Raw genomic sequence first — 20,172 nt, 5'->3', positions numbered from 1 at the left:
AGCGTGGGATGTTGGGCCCTCATTGTAAGGAGAAGTTCATAGAGGGTGTGTCCTTGGAGTTCATTCTTGCCCTGTTTTCTAATTATATTCCACTTTACTTTGCTGCCTGGTCATATTCTCATTCATTCTTTCCCTTGCCCCTTCCCCCACCCCCTCCTTTCTTTCCCTCCTCCCTTTATAAACACACCATAATCTGAGCTCAGCATTGACTGCTGTTTGCATTCTTGTGTGATTTCACTTAGCAGATAAGTCTCCTACCTCTAGCTAGAGTTTGGAATTTATCATCTTAAGGTTGGTTTTTGTTTTTATATTTATTTTATCTATATATGCCTGTTTTCCTTGTATATTGGTATGTGCATCAAAAGGCGTCAGATCTCCTGGAACAGACGGTTGTGAGTCACCATGTGAGTGCTAGGAACTGAACTTGGGTCCTCTGGAACAAATGTTCTTCATGCTAGTCTTAGGTTTTGTAAAGGGACAAAAAGAGCCCAAGTCTTGGCTTTTAATTTCAAAAGCTGGGGTCAACTAAACACACAGACTTGTAAGAATGCAGGATGTTAAAGCGTCTATTTTCCAGCCCCTTAGGAGAGGGGCTCCCTGATCCCTGGGGTGGAGGAAGGCTTTCAGCATAAAGGAGATCAGTGTGCTGAGGGAGGTCCCATGGAGGATGAGAGGACAGTGGCATCCCTGCCTGTTTCCTCCTCACTGGCAGAACCCACCATCTGCACCAGAAGCTGAAAGTAACAGACACTTACTCTTCCAGCCTCTGCCACAGCCAAAATGATTTTCACCTCCGATAGAAAGAGGATGGGCCAGGCATGGTGTTACATGCCTTTAATCCCAGTGCAGGAAGATCTCTATGAGTTCGAGGCCAGCCTTGTGAGTTCCAGGGCAGCCAGGGCTACACATCAAGAGCTCGTCTTTAAGAAACAAAGAAAAAGAAAAGGAAAAGATGAGAAGGAAACCCTCAAGCTTTGTGCTGCTGCAGCTTCATGTAACCATGAGGACAGAATGGAGGCTGAGGCTGAGGCTGGCCCAGTAGGCACACAGAGACTCTGGGTTCTCACTGACATTACCAAGTGTGAGAGACCATTACCTTGGATCCCTTGTTATATTTCAGACGACATTCTCATTGTTTAAGCTAATGCTGTGTAGTTGCATGCAGCCAAAATCATCCCATGATCGCTTAGAGAGAACATCTGTTTTCATGAACAAGGGTGTGGTAAAACTGTGAAAACTGACACTCATCTCATGTCACATTACACACTTTGTTTGTTGGCCCACTATGCAGAAGTCCCTTCCCCACGTGGTAAAGGAATAAGAAACGGGTGTTACAGGCCGGAGAAATGACTTAGCTGGTAAAGACACCTGTACTGAAACATGACAATCCGAGTTTGAGCTCAGGAACCACCATGGTTAAAGGACAGAACTGACTCCCCGCAAGTTGTCCTGACTTCTACATGCATGCTATGGCATGTCCCCAGACCAATAAAAAATGTAATAAAACCATTACAAAGAAAAGAAAAGAAATAGTTGTGTGGTCTCTGAGAACAGCCTTGACACTCCATAGATTTTCCCGTCTGCTCAGAATGGCATGGGCAAATAGCCATGAGCTTCCCCTCAAGGGCAATGAAAAAGTCAGAGAGAAAAAGTCCGACTTGTGAGGACTTTGGAGGTGGCTGTCACATGCATGAACTGGTAACTGGTGGCCGTCCATGACTGAGATCTCCATGGTACACCACGTGTGTCCAACATTTTGACACTGTGATATGATGCTATTATCTACAAAGTTCATAAAAACAAGATTAAAAATATCACACACACACACACTCACACTCACATTTTAAGTCAGTTTACAGTGTTGTGTTTAGCCACATCCGTAGCTCTCTTTGGCTGCATGCAGGCTGTGGCTGTGTGGCAGATACAACTATATCAAGAAGAGTCACAGCTTGATGAAGACAAATGGTACCCAATGTCTTTCAATACCCCAACCCACTGCCTACCCCCGAACTTCCATGTGACCTCTCAGTGGAGAAGGAATTACCCCAGACAAACCTGGATTCATGGAAATGCCCCTAAAGTGAGGAAATCAAGTTTCCTAACAATAGGTAGAACGGGCACTTGGGTCAGAAGACAAATTTGATTACATGGGGGAAAAACAAATTTTGTTTTCTTGAACATATTTGGATGTGTGGATGATCTAGTTTGTGGAACAATCATTTATCTTAAAACAATAAGCTTCATATCACTTTGCTGTCTTGACACCCTCTGCATTCATTTACTGGCAGGCCTCTTGGGAGACTGTCATACTTGGGGCCTCCCCGTCTTTGAAGCCCACTAGCTGACATTTGTCTCTACTGCCTCGAGTGTCACTTGTGAAATACAGGCTGGGTCACCGTCCTTCTTCTCATTAGACCAGCACTTTGACTAATGAGTAAACAGCTTGATAAATGTTCTGCCCCTTTGAGCCAAACCCATCTCTCCATCTTGCCTCTCAAACCACTTTAACTTCGAGGTTTGAGAGCTTCAAATAGGTTATAGTTCTTGGGTCATTTTTAATGCTCTTCTTCCTTCCCCCCGCCCCCCCCCCCGGCCTATTTCATGGTTTTGTTGTGTTGTTTCTTCTCTTGGTGGCCTACGATAGAGCATTGGTGTAACTGAAACATGAGCCTGGTGTCTGAGCTTTTTAGCTTTGAGGAACCTGTATGCTATCAGCAGATTAAAAGGCAAGTCCCACGCCTGCAGTACGAAAGGTGGATGTGGCTCATCCTCACGGTGCTGACCCCCTCACCCACACACCCGTGGATTGGTCAGACAGCGTTCCTTCGTTGTTCTCTGGTACCTTCCTTTGCCCACCTGGCCGCATGGCAGCTGTTTCTGACGCTGCCTTACTCCTGAATCCGGTTGGTGTTCAGTCATGCCTGGGACGACGCCCACTGGCATCCTTCCTGTTTGTGTTGAACAAGCAGCCTCAAACTGTACCAAATGCACAGTACTATGGCTTCCTGCGCGTACACCTTAGGCCACTTGATGCTTTCCTATGTGGCGGTGGCGGCAGCTTGTCATTTGCTACCGTTCTCTAAATATGGCAAGAATCTTTCAGTAATTGGTTTACCGCCTTCAACGAGATGTAAGGCATACAAACGCCCACAGGTGGACTCATTTGAAAGTCCTTTTAACCACAATGGCCCTTGAGGCAATACTGTCTGACTTTCTCTGTGTGCTGGTCCTTTAATACAAGTCACCTGACCAGCCTGTGGCCTGGCCCACAATTATCCAGCTGTTAGTCGCCCATCCAGTTCACATCCAGTTAGTTAATTGGACACTTATTCACTCATTAATTCACACAGGTTTCCAGTTATAGTCACCCATTAGCTCATCTAATGGATATCTGAGAGCCTACTAGTCACAGGGCTGAGAAGATGAGGGGAGCTCATGGTGAGTCTCTGTCCTCACACCCTGGAGGCACCTGGATGATTATTGCTTCTCTCACCCACCTGTTCCCCCGCTTTGGTCCTTTCAGCTGGGGTTCAGGGTCGACACTGCTGGAAAGAAGCACCAGGCCTGGATGAGTTTTAAAAAGCGAGACAGGAAAACGAGTGTGCAGCTGGCGAATAGAACTATTAGCGCGGGCGAGGTACCTGGAGAGGAGCCGGCTAGGTTGCTGGCTGCTTTGTCTTTGGGAGAGATGCTGCTGCGGGGTGGGCGGGGTAGGGCAGGTCCCGCTGCTGGTTGACCAAGCTCTGCTCGGGTGTGGGGACGCCGGCGGGGGCTACCCAGCTGGGAGACACCTCGGGGCGTGGGGCGGCGCGGCGGGGGCGCGCGGCGGGAGCGTCTGTGCGCGTCGCGGCCCCGAGCGCGCGGGGGCCTGCCGAGAGCGCGCGCGGCCGGGCGCGGCGTGGGTACCCCAGCCGCTGGCGGCCGCCCGGCAACCCCCGACGCGACCATGGCGACTGACAGTAAGTATGGGTTTCCCCGGGAGGCCAAGGCATGGGGGGGAGGTGGCAAGTTCTCCTCCCGCGCGCGCCTGCCTTTGTGCCTGGCTCGAGGGAGCAGCATCCGGCTACCCCATCTCCGGAGCGGGCCCTTGTCACCATGCCCATCACCTGGTGTTGCGGGGCAGAACTGGGGAGGGCGGGAGGTCCGAGGATGCCTCAGGAGGGATGCAGCACCTGACTGGAGGGGACACTTGATGCATGGAGGCAGCTGAGCTGGGCCTCACAGCTCTTTGAGGACTGCCTCCAGGCCCAGAGCCAGATTTTAGGGAGCCCGATATTGGGGCGCTGTGAGTTCAAGGTTCTCTAGGAGTTCTGGGCCAGATTGGCACTCCCTCCTCCTGCCGGTGGCCCCTTTGGGCTCTGTTTCTGGACCCTGAAGCCAGAGACCTTGTCTGGTTGCCATGGAGGGGTGTGCAGAGAGGAAAGGTTGAGATCAAAGACTGGAAGTGTGGGAAGGTTTCCGGCTGGCCTGCTGTTGGTGTCTTGGCGTTTTTGCTGTTGTTTTTGGAAATGAGGATTACCGCTAAGGAAACTAATTACACGTAGCTGGAGCTTGAGGCCTGTTGGTGGAACCTCAAAAAATGAGCAGAGTAAAACGTCCAGTTATACTTGTCTTAGACTTAGCCTCGAAATCCTCAGTAATAAATCTGGCACATAGTAGGTTCTTCATTCAGTAATAGTCATGGCACACAGTAGGTACTTCATTCACTGAACGTACCATGTGATCACAGACACCATTTATAAGGCAATTTTGAGAGGTGAGTGGGGACAAAGGTGGATGGTATTGGTCAAAATTTCATTATTTTTCTTTAAATGAATCATTATCCAGCCAAGAACACAGATTGGATACAGTACAGAGATGTAAATTTTTTAGTTAAAAGATATGCCTTTTATTATCTCTCTCACACATCAGCAGTGAGATTGTGGCCCTATCCCAATCCTTAAAACTATGACCTGGCTGTTGGATGTGAGGGCCCATGTCAGTAATCCCAGCACTTGAGTGGCTGAGGCAGGCGGATGTCAAGTTACAAACTCTGTCTCAAAAAAAGTATGCGTATCTGTATGTGTACCTATGTGTGTGTATATACATACATATATGGCAAGACTGCTATACCCTGTAAAGCAATGGATATCTCATAAAGTGGTGGGCACACAAAGCAAAACGATAAGGGTGTAATTTTCCCCCCATCTTCCATTTGTGGTCATTTTCTTCATGTGGAGGCACCAAGGTGCCCTCCCTGCTGTTAACAAGGCAGATCAGGTGTTTAGCATAACATTAACTAATAGAGACCAAGCCTTTTGTTCTCAGTTCTGCTTATATATACATAAGTGTAGTCATTTGGGGAGAGAGGGTCTAGGGAAGAAATGATAGATTGAGGTTTTTTCATCAACAAAGTAAGAAATAATTTCACTTGGCTTTATTTGTGTAAATGGTAATTAACAAGTCCTGGTGATACAGAAGTCCTGTGTCAGCTCTTCAGGTGAGAGGCAAGTGGGGACATTGTGCAGTGAGTGGAGTGGCCTCACTGGGATCCATCAAGCACGAGCTACCTTGGTGTTAGCTGATTGCTTTTATTGCACTTTATTTCTCCATGAGGGAAAACCCCCAGCTATACAGCCAGGCAAGTGCAGACTGCTGTGCTCTAGCCATTCTCCGAAGGGGCCCAGAAGGGCCTTCTCTGGGAATATAGCATGTGGGGATGTGTATGGCAGAGGTGTTTAAAAACTATTTGCCTGGAAAGCAGTCTTTAGGCCCAGAGAGAGTGTGACCCAGAGAGAAAGAGCCCTGTGTCCAGAGAGCTCAGAGTTCGAAGGAAAGTTTCCAGAGAAGCAGATAAGTTGAGAATCTCAGTTGGTTTCCTGTAAGTTATTAGGAAATGATTAAGTAGCTAGGTTTTCTTTCTAAGTGGTGGCACTCAGTGGTATTTAAGCTGTGTTTAATGTAATGGGTATTTCAGATAATTTTGGTTTTTGAGCGTGAGGTGTTTTTCTATTTTTCTTTCCTCCTTTATGACATTTGTTGCATTATTAAGACTTTTTATAACAGATCCTCATTTTTGAATCACTGTGGCCTGATTTTTTTGGGGAGGGTGCATTTGTATGTGTACATGCTTATATATGTGTGTGTGGGAGGGGCTGTGCCTATAATCTGCCTTTAAGAGTAAATTTTCTCAGCTGGGCAGTGGTGGTGTATTAATCCCAGCATTCAGGAGGCAGAGACAGGCAGATCTCTGAGTTCGAGGCCAGCCTACTGCACAGACTGAGTTCCAGGACAGCCAGGGTTATACAGAGAAACCCTGTCTGGTGCCTCAGCTCCCAAATACAAATAAATAATAAAATAAAATAAAAATTCTCAAGAGGCTGGAGAGATGGATGGCTTTTCAGTTGACAGTGCATACTGCTCTTCCGAAGGACCCAAGTTCAGTTTCCAGTACTGCTCCCGGTCCTGTAGCTCCAGCTCCAGGATGTCCTAAACCCTCTTCTGGTCCCTGAAGATACCTTCAACCATCTGAAGACACCCCCTCACAGACACATACACACACATATAATTTTTAAAAATAAGTTTTTAAAAAGAAAAAGTCATTCAAGATATACTGTATAAAAATGTGAAATTGTCAAAGAACAAGTAAAATATTCTAAAAAAAAAGAAAGAAAGAGAAAAAGAAAGGGAGAAAGAAAGAAAGAAAGAAAGAAAAAGAATAAATTATTCTCAGGAACAGCAGGTATGTTTCGAGTTGTTGGAAATAGCTAACTGAATTAATCCCCAGAAATCTCGGGCAATTTTTGAGTCACTGGGTCTCTAGAGATGTTACTGATGAGTATTTATTATCTTAAGGAATTCTTCTGGTCTCCTTGGGTCATTCCTAATCTATTACATGAATGATCTTGAGTCATTTTTGTCTGGCCTGTTCAGAAGCTGATCGCTGGTCACCCATAGGCAATATTTACCAGTAGCAATGCCCCACCCCCACCCCACCCCACCTCCCCGCCCCCACCCCCCGCCTCCTGTCTTTCTCCCAGCAATCTCCAGCTTCTTTCATTTCCATCTTTCCAACACCATCAGCAATTTCTACTCCTTTCCGTAGGGAGGGACGTGAGTGAGCTGGGGTAGGAGGGGGTAAGTGCAGGGCCCTGGCAGGTAAAGTTGGGGGTTCACTGCCAGAGGGTGCTCGGCATGTTCTAGTAGAATGCGTAGATCTTAAAAGAAAGTTACCTGAGTGAAAACAGACTCATTATTGAGTAAAATTATCTCCAATCCTAGTAATTATTAAGACATTTACAAATGATGGCAACTAAAACCATAGGCAGAGTTAGGAAATGACAACCCGCCTGGAAACTTAGAAAACCCATGAGCAATGGCATCTCCTGCAGAAAGCATGGTGTGTCCCGATGAACCCCGCAGCTGTAATCACTTCAAGCAAGACCCACCTGTGGCTCCTGAGCTAGTGTGTAAAGACTTGAAGAGGAACTAGTGTGTAAGAACTAGCAGTGTGCTGCGAGTTTTTATATCAACATCACATAAGCTAGAGTCATCTTAGAGGAGGCAGGATGGAGCTGTAGGGCATTTTCTTAATTAGTGGCTGGTGGGGGAGGGGCCACGGCCGTTGTGTGCTGGATACTATAGCTGGATGTAGCTACTTGATGGGTTCTTCTCTTTCCCACCTTTTATCCTCCCCACACCCTGTTTCACCTCCTATCACTAGATAGAAGAGAAAGAAGGATAGAGGGGGAAAGAGACGGAGATCTTTTAATTTAATTTCTTTTTCTTGTTTCTTTGAGCACAACTACTAACAAATTGCGACACCCCCTCCCCTGAATGACCACTGACCACCAACCCCACCTCTTGGGGCACTAGCATTTTTACATCCTCTGAAACGTTCCCAGAGTTCCTAATGTCACACAATGGATGAAACTATTTGCAGCTGGCAAAACCATGCTTTTGCTAGAGTGCGAGGCAAATCATAGTCAGCTGCTCCAAAGCAGCTCTGTAACCCCCCGCTGCCCCCCCCCACCTGGGATTAAAACAAAAACAATATTCTTATAATATCTCTGTGTTTAAAGAGAAGTCAACATTCCAGAATTCTCACTAAAGGATGTCCCTAGGTTCTATAAGAAAGCAGGCTGAGCAAGGTATGAGGAGCAAGCCAGTAAGCAGCATCCCTCCATGGCCTCTGCATCAGCTGCTGCCTCCAGGTTCCTGCCCTGTCTGAACTCCTGCCCTGACTTCCTTTGATAACAATCAGCCATTTGGAAGCATAAGGCCAAAACCAAACCAAAAACAAACAAAAAACCCCAACAAAACAAAATAAAACAAAACAAAAAACCAACCAAAACCCCCTCCCCTCCAACTTGCTTTTGGTCAATGGTGTTTCATCACAGCAATAGAAAACCTTAGGCAGACAGAATACTTAAATTCTTAAAGAATTTCCTCACAGATTTCTCATTAATTGTAAAACAAAAAGGTAAATGGTAGTTTTACAGTGGCAGGACCTGAGATATGTCATCTTAAATAAAGAATTGTGACAAGCTGCTATCCTGACAGGAAGCGGTGGGGAAGGACAGATGCCACTTAACCAACAATGTACAGCCTGATTCTAATCATGAGGGGACACCAGAAAAGCCCAGATAAACCCTAACCAAGGTACCTTCTGTAAATGTTAATGTCGCGTGAGACAGCTGAGGCTCGATCCATGCTAAAGACACAGCCAGGGCAATGGGGGGTTTGAGATTACAGCCTGGACCAGGAAGAAGGATGCTATAGAGGACAGCGCTGTGATAGTTGGTGAGATCCGACGGTGACTATGTTAATATACGAGGTAAATAGCATCAACGTCAACTTTTACAAATCTTATATTTTTTTTTTATCACACTCTAAAGTGGAAATGTATTTCTTATTAGTGGAAGTTGAGGTACTTAGGGAGAGGGGGGCATGTATCTGCATCTACATCTCAAATGCTGTGGGGAAGACACAAACGTACGTGTGTGTGTGTGTGTGTGTGTGTGTGTGTGTGTGTAAGTGTATACGTGTCATATGAGCAAGAAAAGGCTAACAAGTGTAGCAAGATGTCACTTGGTGAGCTCCCTGCTTTGTTCTTGCACTTTTCTTTGTAAGTTTTTAGGACATAGACTTGTATTTCACCCATTCTGGACTAATGCTTTAGATTTAGCTTTTGAAAACACTCACAATTATGGACTCTTGATTTGGGTTTGGCATGATGTTAGCTCTTTATTATGGAAAATGTTATGTGCATACAAATGCAGTGGACCTCCATGTACCCCAGTGCGCCCCCACCCCCAATTTAGCAAGTATCTTGTTACATCCGCTGCCATGCTCCTGACTTAATACAGGTGCTTTGAAAACAAGTCCAGACGTGGTTCCATTAGCTGTTGAGGCTTTGGTGCACCCGTGTGTACGCTTGCTTCCTGTACTGGGCCTGTCACAGTTGAGCAGCAATTCGGTTAGGTGCCAACCTTTAGGTATGGTTAGCGTCAGGTACCAGCAACAAGAGGTCTGGGGAAGTGAGCTGGCTTGACACAGGCGGGTTGTGCTCACGCTCTTTCAGTGTGAGCGTGACTAAGCCGAGGTAGTTAACAGCAGTTAACAGCAGTGTGGAAGGAAAGGTCTGGGAAGTTGCTGGTTCTTGTCTTGTTCTCCAAGCTCCTATTTCTGCTTTTTTAAAATCAAGAATGAAATTTTCAAAGAAAATGTAAGGAAGGGATGGACACAGTATTCTGAGTTGACGTTGTACCAATAAAGCATCCTGGAAGTTAATCCGAGTAAACACCTTTTCATACTATGTGAGTTGAATCCTATTTGCTTTAATTTCTGCTTGGCATTTTGAATTGGTAACTTGCATTGACCATTTTTCATAACTGACTTGACTCTCTAAATGCACATGGAATGTGTCCTAGATGTTTCATAACAGCAATGGGCCATCTTTCTGAGGAGGACTAGGCCTCCTCTTGAGCATGGTGGGTTTGCATAACACTTACTCTTAGGTCATTACTATGTCATTTAGTCACTAACTGCTATTTAGCATCATGAATTGATAAACACATTTGAGATTCCAATTGTCAGTGCCTATCTATAAAAATAAACTGGACAGTGACAGCTCTTTCTAGGGCAATGGTTCTCAACCTTCTTCATGCTGTGACCCTTTAACACAGTTCCTCGTGGTGTGGTGACCCCCAACCATAAAATTATTTCATTGCTACTTTATAACTGTGATTTTGCAACTGTTACGAACTGTAATGTAAATATCTATGTTTTCTGATGGTCTTAGGCAACCCCTGTGAAAGGGTCCTTCTTACCCACCCACAAAGGATTGTTACCCAGAGGTGGGGACCCCTGCCCTGGTGGCTGGGGGGTGGTTTTTGGAACACACTGTGAAGTTCTGTGTGGTTTCCTTCCTGTGAAGGATGCTGCACATCTCATGTTAGGGCGTTTACAGCTGTGGCTGGATGCCATCCCTCTAAAATAGATTTCTTTTTAAAATCAATGATCGATGTCTGGTTCTTAGCAGCATAGATTTTCATATTGTCAAGAGTGCGACATTCTTTGGATTCTGATTTTAGGAAGGCAGGAAGTCACACTTTTTTTAGTGTGACTCACAGTGAGTGCAGTGAAGGTTAAGATTCATAAAATGCTTTTTTATCCAAACCCTACGGGGAAAACTCCCCTGGCTTATGTCAAGAGAACACTCTCAACACAATCAACCGATCACAACTGGGTTTTTCAGATGGTGCAACTCGGGCATCTCAGAAGCCTGGCTAGCTGAGCTGAGTGGGAGGGACCTCTGCTTGGACTCGGAGGTGTCTCAGTTCTGAGCTCTGGCTTGATGATTTTAGTTAAGTCACCTTCCCAGAGGACCTTGCTTACTCCACTCTTGGGACCTAAGTGAAGCAAATGAGATGGTGCAGACCTCCTGTCACACAGTAGGTGTTTTCTTCCTACAAGATGCTTCCCATAGCTTATAGCTAGTTTCACAATAACAATCCAGAAATAGGGTATACCAAGTGATTAATTCTATTACTGGGAAGAATATAAAATGAAGACCAAATGTTCTGTTCCGAAGCATAAGACTCTAGAACATACCACGCAAGGTGCCGAGCTCTGGATTTTAAATAGAAGCATTAATCACAGCGTCGTCTTCTCCCGTTTTAATTGTTTTGTGTAAGTGTGCTTGTGTACTGCGCAGGTGTGCATTTAATGGTGCATGTGCTGATGGACACAATGCTAGTGACCTTGAGAGAGTTCAGAGCTGGGCTCCGAGAGGATCCACAAGTTCCAGAGACTTCTATGCTGATTTGCAGTGATGATCTTGTTGGACTTATGGTCTGGCTTTTTTTTTGGGTGTGACTGATGGGTACTAGGTAGGTTCGGCTTCAGGCCACCTCCCCGGTTCCACGCCACCTGTCTCTGAAGTCTCACATAAGCTCCTCCAGTGATGTCGCTAAGTGCGGGGGAATTGTTATCTGTCCTGTTGTGGAGCACTGCCAAGGCTGCCTTCTAGTCTGTACTCATATGACCTTATCAGCTTGATGGCTCCACTGGTCCTGACCTTATCCCTCTAGGTCTTACTTCTGAGAGCAATCTCTCCTTAGAATTTGGCTGTGGCAGGCTCTGCCTTCGCATTTCCAGTTCCTCCTCCTCCTCTCCTTCCTCCTCCTCTCCCTCCTCCTCCTCTCCCTCCTCCTCCTCTCCCTCCTCCTCTCCCTCCTCCCACCTACCCCCTTCTCCAGTCCATGCGATCCGCTTTCTTCTTTGCTTTGTGATTCCTTTGTGTTTTGGTAGACACATGCGGCCTGTCCTCTCAGGTTTGTAGAGTGCCAGTAACTAGGCTGCCTTCAGCCAGCCCTCCCCCGGCTCTCTGTGGTGAGCAGGATGGAGAACGACCCTCTACTCTTGTACCTCTGCACCTTTCCTTTGCACTGTTTAGAAGTGCACTGCAATTGTTTTTGGCTTTCGAGACAGGTTTTTTCTGTGTAGCCTTGGCTACACAGACCAGGCTAGGCTCGAACTCACAGAAATCTGCCTGCTTCTGCCTCCCGAGTGCGGAGATTAAAGGCATTCAACACCACCACCTGGATGTGATGTGTTTTGTAATTGATCATTTAGCACACAACACACACACACACACACACACACACACACACACACACACACACACACACACTTGACCCAAAAAAGAAAGTTTCTTAGGAAATGGATGCTGAAGGCTTACGTAGTACAGTTGCAGCAATGCTGTCTCCTCATCTCTGTTGTTGTTTTTTTGCATAAAGCAGTTCGTAGGCATGACTCACTACTATAGACAATAACATTGGCTGCTAACGTCTGATAAGCATGACTCCCAACTATAGATGATAACACTGGCTGCTAACTTCTGGAATAATTGCTGTTGTCAAAATAATTCTCTTTCTCCTGGGGCTAATGGACACCAGGGTACTTCACCAGTGTGAGAGGGATTCTGGAGAAGAGAGGACATTACTTGATGTTTAAATTATATTTATTCTATTTATTTATTTATTTGTTATTTATTTATTGCATATGTATGTGTGTATGTGTGTGTGTGCACACACATGCCATGGCACATATTAAGGCCCGAGGGCCTAGGAATGGAACTTGGACCATCAAACCGGACAGCAAGAGCATTTACCTACTAAGACATTTTATTGACCCTACTTAAAGTTCTAAGGCTCAGTGTATGTATGTTGTATACTCTTAGTTACTTCATTCATTTCATTTTTTTTAACATTTAAAATTTTATTTTTATGTTAATGAGTGCTCTATCTGCATGTACACCTGACTACCAGAAGAGGGCATCAGATTACTTTATAGATGGTTGTGAGCCACCATGTGGTTGCTGGGACTTGAACTCAGGACCTCTGGAAGAGCAGACAGCGCTCTTAACCTCTGAGCCATCTCTCCAGCCCTCTCATTTCAGATTATTGTTCTTGACTTTCTAAGAAGAGAGACACCAGCCAGTCCCTGGCTACTTCATGACACCTCTGGATGTATTTTATAAAAAATCAGTTTTGGCGGTGGTGGTGGTGATGCTTGAACCGAGGCCTTCCCAAGGGCGAGGCCAGCACTCTGCTACTGTTCTCCCCGCTCCCTGCCCAGTTGGGTACATTCTTTTAAATGATTGACCCTGAGTTTAGAACATGAAAATATTTTTAAAGAGTTTGGTGGTGGTGAAAGCTGGTTTGTTTTGCCTTTCACAATACTCTGGAAAACCTTAATTTTGGGCATGATCACTTGGCAGCTGCTAGTAAAAGAGACGCAGCCATCTTTATTAGCTGCTTGGGATCAAGGCAAGATTGTTAAACGTTGAGTTAGACCTTGAAGAAAACCATTCCAAGCAGCGAACTGGTTCACACTCAATGTGTAAGAAGGAAGAAGTTTGACCTTACTATATCTAAATAGGCCTTCTTCTCCACTGGGGCCCAATCACATGCTGTTTTCCCTTTGACATCTTTGCCTACTCTCCAATCTGGACACTATTGGAAATCTCCCTACCTCTAAATTTGTGTTACTTTTTGGACCTAATTCTTACTTATATGTTCCTTGAAGGAAATAGCTACCTTTAGGGACATTTCTTTAGCTTTATCAATTAAAAACAAAACCAAAAAAAATAAAAAATAAAAAAAACAAACATGGCTTACATATTTGCCAAGTTCCATTTGTGTGTCTCCTGGGAAGCACTACTGTCTCGGGTGATCTTTGGACCTTCAGGGAACACGGTTGTGGTCTCCAAGATGTTTAGATAGTCTGTGAGGTCGAAGTTATTTTTATGGTAATGAGATAGGATTTATGTTGTCACTCCTGTTTGTTCAAGAGTGCACCATAGGGGACATGAACGGCGATGCTCCGTCATCCATCAGCCATTACAGTATCCATTTTTATTTTCTCCATTTTAAAGCCCCTCTGTTTCAACTTAAAATACAGTAAATATTGACAAATAAAAGTCACAATGATTATGTCATAAATAACATCCTGGTTGGCGTTTTGACAAATCGACAAAAGCTAGGCTTACCTGGGAAGCAGAACCACAGTTGAGAAAGTGCCTCCCTCAGATGGCCTGTAGGCAAGTCTTTAGTTCATTTTCTGGATTAATGACTGATACGAAAGGGGCCAGCTCTCTGGGGACAGGTGGTCCCAGGAGAGATCAAGATATAAGGAGCATGCTGGGCATGGTAGCACACGCCTTTAATCCCAGCACCTGGGGGGGAGGGCAGAGGCAGGTGGATCGCTGTGAGTTCAAGGCCAGCCTGGTCTACCAAGTGAGTCCAGGACAGCCAGGGCTACACAGAGAAACCTTGTCTCAAAAACCAAACCAAACCAAACCAAACCAAACCAAAGACACAGGGAGCAAGCCAGTGAGTAGCATTCCTCCATGGCCTCTGCTTCAGTTCCTGCCTCTAGGCTCCTGCCTTGAGTTCCTGCCCCAAGTTCCCTCAGTGATGGTGTGTGACTTGAGAGTTGCAAGATGAGATACATTCTTTCCTCCTCAAGTTGCTTTTAGTCCTGGTGTTTTATCACAGCAATAGATGAACACTTAATTTAACATTCAGCTGAAGTGTTCATATGCTGCTCAACTTCCAGATGTGCCTCATGATGCAAAGTCTTAAAGATGGATTTGAAAAAATATAGATTATAAGGTTCTGTTAAATTGTTGCATATACTTTACTTACTTTCTGTTCATTAATTTATATCCATCTAATTAAAGTAAATTTGGAGAAATAAAATTCACAATGATGAAGTTCTTTGGGGACTTAATTTTTTTTTACATTTAAAATATTTTATTAATTTATTCATATTACATCTCAATTGTTATCCCATCCCTTGTATCCTCTCATTCCTCCCTCCTTCCCACTTCCCCTTACTCCCCTCCCTTATGACTGTGACTGAGGGGGACCTCCTCCCCCTGTATATGCTCATAGGGTATCAAGTCTCTTCTTGGTAGCCTGCTATCCTTCCTCTGAGTGCCACCAGGCCTCCCCACCCAGGGGACGTGGTCAAATATGGGGTACCAGAGTTCGTGTGAAAGTCAGACCCCACTCTCCACTCAACTGTGAAGAATGTCCTGTCCATTGGCTTGATCTGGGTAGGGGTTCGATGTTTACTACATGTATTGACCTTGGTTGGTGCCATAGTTTGAGCAGGACTCCTGGGCCCAGATCTGCCTGTCATAATGTTCTTCTTGTAGGTTTCTAGGACCCTCTGGATCCTTCAATTTCCCCATTCTCCCATGCTACTCTCATCTAAAGTCCCATAGGATGTCCTCCCCTCTGACCCACTTTCCTGGTAAGTGAAGTCTTTCATGGAACATGCCCCTTGGGCTAATGTCTAGATAAAAGTGAGTATATACCATTTGACTCTTTCTGCTTCTGAGTGAACTCACTCATTATGATCATTTCTAGTTCAATCCATTTGTCCACAAATTTCGAGAATTCCTTGTTTTTAATAGCTGTGTAGTATTCCATAGTGCAGATGTACCACAGTTTCTTTATCCATTCTTCTATTGAGGGACACGTAGGCTGTTTCCAGTTCTGACTATTATGAATAAGGCTGCTATGAACATAGTTGACCATATGTCCCTGTTATGTGCTGAATTTTCTGGGTATATTCCAAGGAGTGGAATAGCTGGGTCTTGAGGAAGCCCTATTCCCATTTTTCTGAGAAAGCGTCAAATAGATTTCCAAAGTGGTTGTACCAGTTTGCATTCCCAACAGCAATGAAGGAGTGTTCCTCTTTCTCCACATCCTCGCCAGCATGTGGTGTCACTTGAATTTTTGATCTTAGCCATTCTGATGGGTGTAAGATGGAATCTCAGTGTCGTTTTGATTTGCATTTCTCTGATGACTAAGGATGTTGAACATTTATTTAAGTGTTTCTCAGCCATTCGATATTCCACTGTTGAGAATTCTCTGTTTAGTTCTGAGCCCCGTTCTTAATTGGGTTATTTCTTTTGGTGGTGTTTAATTTCTTGAATTCTTTATATATTTTGGATATTAGACCTTTGTCAGATGTAGGGTTGGTGAAGCTCTTTTCCCAGTCTGTAGGCTGTCACTTTGTTCTATTGACAGTGTCTCCTGCCTTACAGAAGCTTCTCAGCCTCATGAGGTCCCATTTATTAATTGTTGACGTTAAGGCCTGGGCTGTTGGTGTTCTGTTCAGGAAGTTGTCTCCTGTGCCAATGTGTTCCAGGCTCTTCCTCTTTGAGGACTTTAAAATTTCAAAATATCAAAGAGCTTTAGGACATAAATTTGAGCTGGGCGTGTTGGCACACAGCTTTAATCCCAGTACTCGGGAGGCAGAGGCAGGTAGATCTCTGTGAGTTGGAGGCCAGGCTGGTCTTCAAAGAGAGTTCCAGGCTACTACATAGAGAAACCCTGAAACTCTGTCTCGAAAAACCAAAACAACGAACGAAAGAAACAAACTCTCTCTTCCTCTATGGAAACATGGTTGAAGTAACTCCTTTCTGCTTCTCTAAAACTAGACCTGGTTGTCCACACACATTTGAGAATTAGGGAGGGAGAGCTGTGATTCGCAAATACATTTTATGGGGGACTCAGCCCTTGGGTTTTGGAGGGGGCAATAGTTTTCTTTATAGACAGACATTCCTACTTCCTGTCTGTAATTCCCTGTGATGAGGTTGTGTGCATAAGCCTAACTCTCCATATTCTGTGAGTCTAGGTGGCAAAAACTCTGTCAACATTCCACATTCCGCATAGGTGCCTTTACCACAAGGGGATGCTCGTGGTTCCCTAGTGCAGAGCCTCTCTGCTTTGCTTTCTCCATTACTTATGCAGAGGTCTCTGGACACTGCAGTGGGCTGCCCCAGGTGCCATAGCAAAACACCAGTGGCTGGAAGGCTATGTGTACCAGAGACTTGCTTGCTCATCTATACTTCTGAAGGCTGAAAGTCCAAGATGGCAGTAGCAGCAATGTCTGTGTCTGGTGAGGCCTCTCTCTTCCGGGTTTACAGATGACTTGCTTTCCTCGGTGTCTTCACAGTATGGAAGGAGAAAGCTGTGAAATGCTCTCTTATAACACCACTGGTCCTGTAGGGGTGGGGCCCTCCTTCATGATCACGTTTGTCCTGAATTATCTGAATTATCCCCTTCATCTTTCCTGTTTGTTTGTTTTTTAAAAAAAGTCTTATTTATTATATATACATTGTTTCGCCTGCATGTACATCTGCTCGCCAGAAAAGGGCACCAGATCTCATTATAGATGGTTATGAGCCACCATGGGTTTGCTGGGAGTTGAACTCTATACCTTTGCAAGATCAGCCAGTGCTCTTGACCTCTGAGCCATCTCTCCAGCCCCCATCTTTCCTGTTTTTTTTTTAAAGCGTTCTTTCTGTATCCCTGGCAGTCCTGGAACTCACTTTGTAGCCCAGGTGGCCTTGACCTCAGAGATGCACCTGCCTCTGCCTCCTGAGTTGCCCAGGTCTGTAAGCACAGGTCTCTTCCTATAGCTGGGCTTTTTGCTCTCTTCCGCTCTGGTTCTTCTTCTTGATCACCTCTTTCCTCCCTAGCGTCCTCATACTCACTTACTTTTCAAAGTAAACCTCCGATGGTCTCTACTTCTGCCTTTCATCTCCACACAAGACAGCTGGGTCCCCCTCTTTAAACAGATTCCCCATCTTTCCTTTACTCATCCAGCTGCTGGGTCTGTCCACCCACTACAGCCCAGCAGCCTTGAGCCATTCCTGCTCCCTAGTCACCGTGGACCCGCCCCTTTTCTCAAACTGTGTCTTTGCACAACGACCAAGTCTTTCCCAGATCCTGCACCCTTGCAGACCTCCCAAGACAGCGCTGTTTTCTGCTGCCTTTTCCCATCCACTGCTCTTTCCAATCCTAAACACCGAGTTATCTCTCCCCCCCAGCTCACCAGCCCTCCCGACATCCTTCCTGTTCTGACACAGTTCACCCTGACACATACCCACATCGCTCTGAGACCCAGTTCAAACCCTCCTCTTCGCCCCTTATGCAAGCTCCTATCTGTGGGCCTCCACCTCCTCTCTCTGGCTCACTCTGTCTGTCCCACTTCTCCCTCTCTCTCTACTTTTCTTGGCAAATCTCATTTTCATTCTGTAACAAAAACCATCGGTTTCCAACCCTCTAACAAGGCTTTTTCAAAAGTTTCTTTAAGAGTGCAAGATGGGCTGGGCATGGTGGTCACGCCTTTAATCCTAGCACTCAGGGAGGCAGAGGCAGGTGACTCTCTGTGAATTTGAGGCCAGTGTGGTCTACAGAGTGAGTTCCAGGACAGCCAAGGATACACAGAGAAACCCTGTCTCAAAAAAACAAAAACCAACCCCCCCCCCAAAAAAAAAACCAAGGTGGAAGTCACATGATCCATCATAAAACTCTCTCCTTCTGCTAAGTGACCAGAGGATCCTTCCTTTTTATTTTTAGTTTTTATTTTTATTTTTAATGAGACAGAGTCTTACTGTGTAGCTCAGGCTATCCTGGAACTTACTCTGTAGATCAGGCTGCCCTCAACTCACAGAGATCCTCCTGCCTCTGCCTCCCAGGCGCCACCACATCTGGTGAGGACCCTCTTTGTCAGTAGACCCCCGAACTGCCCTTCCAGAGATGCTTCTCCTCAGCTTGAAACAGCTAAGAAAGAGACAAAGGCCCTCCCCCGTCTTCTGTCTGTTCGCTTTTGTGTTTCCAGGGTCTGTGAGGATAGAATGCCCTGGCTGCAGAAAACCAGATGCCCCCCTGGGCCAGTCTTGCGGTCTCTGCTCAACTATTTCCCATCAACCACATCGGTATCAGTGAGAACTGTTTGTTGAGACAGGCAGTTTCTCACAATAGCCTGCTCTGCTTGAGCAAGGAGTTCCAAAAGCAGGAGGGGGCTGTAAATTTCTCAGAAATGTCTTAGCCTGGATGACCCTCCCTCATATGCAGGCCTCTCACCCACTCCTCTGAGAGCCCTGACTAGCTCCCTCCATAGGAAAATTGTTGCCCTTGGCTGTGTGCTATGCTAATAAACACAGTCTCATCTGTTAAGGTCAGAGTTTGGTCTCTTTCCTGCTTTTTATTTCTTTACTCTGCACTCCTAAAGCTAAGACTTAATATTTTCTTTTATTTTCTGTTTTAACTATTACGTGTGGATTTGTTTTTATTTAGGCTTTTGAGCGTTGCCTTTTCCGTACTCCCTTCTTTCTGCCCTAGACACTGACATCTGTGTAAGCGTCATAATAGTGCCTCACTCCTGCCATCCGCATGTTGACTCCCTCATCTCCCTTGTGTTTGGGGAAGCTCTCCTTCCCCCCTCCCTCCCCCATGCCTGCCCCTTCCCCCTAGAAATGTCTTCAGATTTGTCTTCCACTCTGGGCTCCTGTTGTACTAGCCTAGTCTGCTGCAGAATGGACTTTACACTATACCCTTGATAACACTTCTCACTTAGGCAATTTATATATAGTTATTTAAAAAACAAAAACAAAACCCTATCCTCTTCTCATAGTGCTTATTTGTCCCAGTCTCAGTCCCCAGAACTTCCTGGTGCCCCCAACAGACGTTTTCACCAATGTGTTGTAGCTGTTCCTGTTTATGAGGTACAGTGCGGCATTTCGGTGCGAGTGCACGGCGCGTAAGGAGCAGATTAGGGTAAGGACATCTACGGCCTCAGGCAGCTATTACCAAGGCCTTCGTCTTCACATTCTTTATATGAATTAGAAATTGAACTCCTGGGGGTTGATTCCTCTAGTCTCTCTTAACTCCCCGCTCCCACCCCCACTCCCAAATGTCTCTCCAGCACTCTGCCGTGAACAACTGTTCTTGCCCTGCATCTATGCCTCGATGCCATGGAAGAACAGAATCTGCTTTTCTCAACACACAGAGATGCACATGATGCATTCACCCCAGATATTTGGATATCGTGGTTTAAATGAAAAAGGCTCGCCATAGTCTCTGGCCTTTGGATGCTTGGTCCCCAAGTTGGTGGCGGTTAGGGAGGCCCAGAAGGTGTGGCCTTGCTGGGAGAGGGCTTGGAGAGTTCAAAGGCTCAGGCCATGCCCAGTTTGCTCTCATTTCCTGCTCGAGGTGAACCCTGAGCTGTCCCTGCCACCACCATGCCTGCTGCTCTTGGGGCCCTGCCTCCCTGCTGTGATGGCGACGGACTCTCACCCCTCTGGGACCACAGACCCAAGTC

General features: G+C 45.7%; 1 protein-coding gene across 2 annotated transcripts in view; it reads left to right on the top strand.

Moving 5' to 3' along the window:
- Nucleotides 1–3,236: 3,236 nt before the first annotated feature.
- The window catches only part of SYT16 (synaptotagmin 16), a 244,442-nt gene continuing 227,506 nt past the window's right edge, over nucleotides 3,237–20,172 (top strand). The window contains exon 1 of one of the 2 annotated variants that reach the window (XM_084791506.1): nucleotides 3,237–3,438. In XM_084791506.1, coding sequence (XP_084647632.1) covers nucleotides 3,423–3,438 — 16 coding nt within the window. In that variant the 5' untranslated portion in view covers nucleotides 3,237–3,422. Of the gene's footprint in view, nucleotides 3,439–3,873; nucleotides 3,960–20,172 lie in introns of those variants that run through there. The other variant, XM_084791507.1, reaches the window with a different exon arrangement.

Source organism: Acomys minous, assembly GCF_964271855.1.
Source record: "Acomys minous genome assembly, chromosome: 8".
Lineage (NCBI taxonomy): Eukaryota > Metazoa > Chordata > Mammalia > Rodentia > Muridae > Acomys > Acomys minous.
Note: the sequence above shows the minus strand (reverse complement) of the source record. Positions and strands in the feature narration are given on the sequence as shown.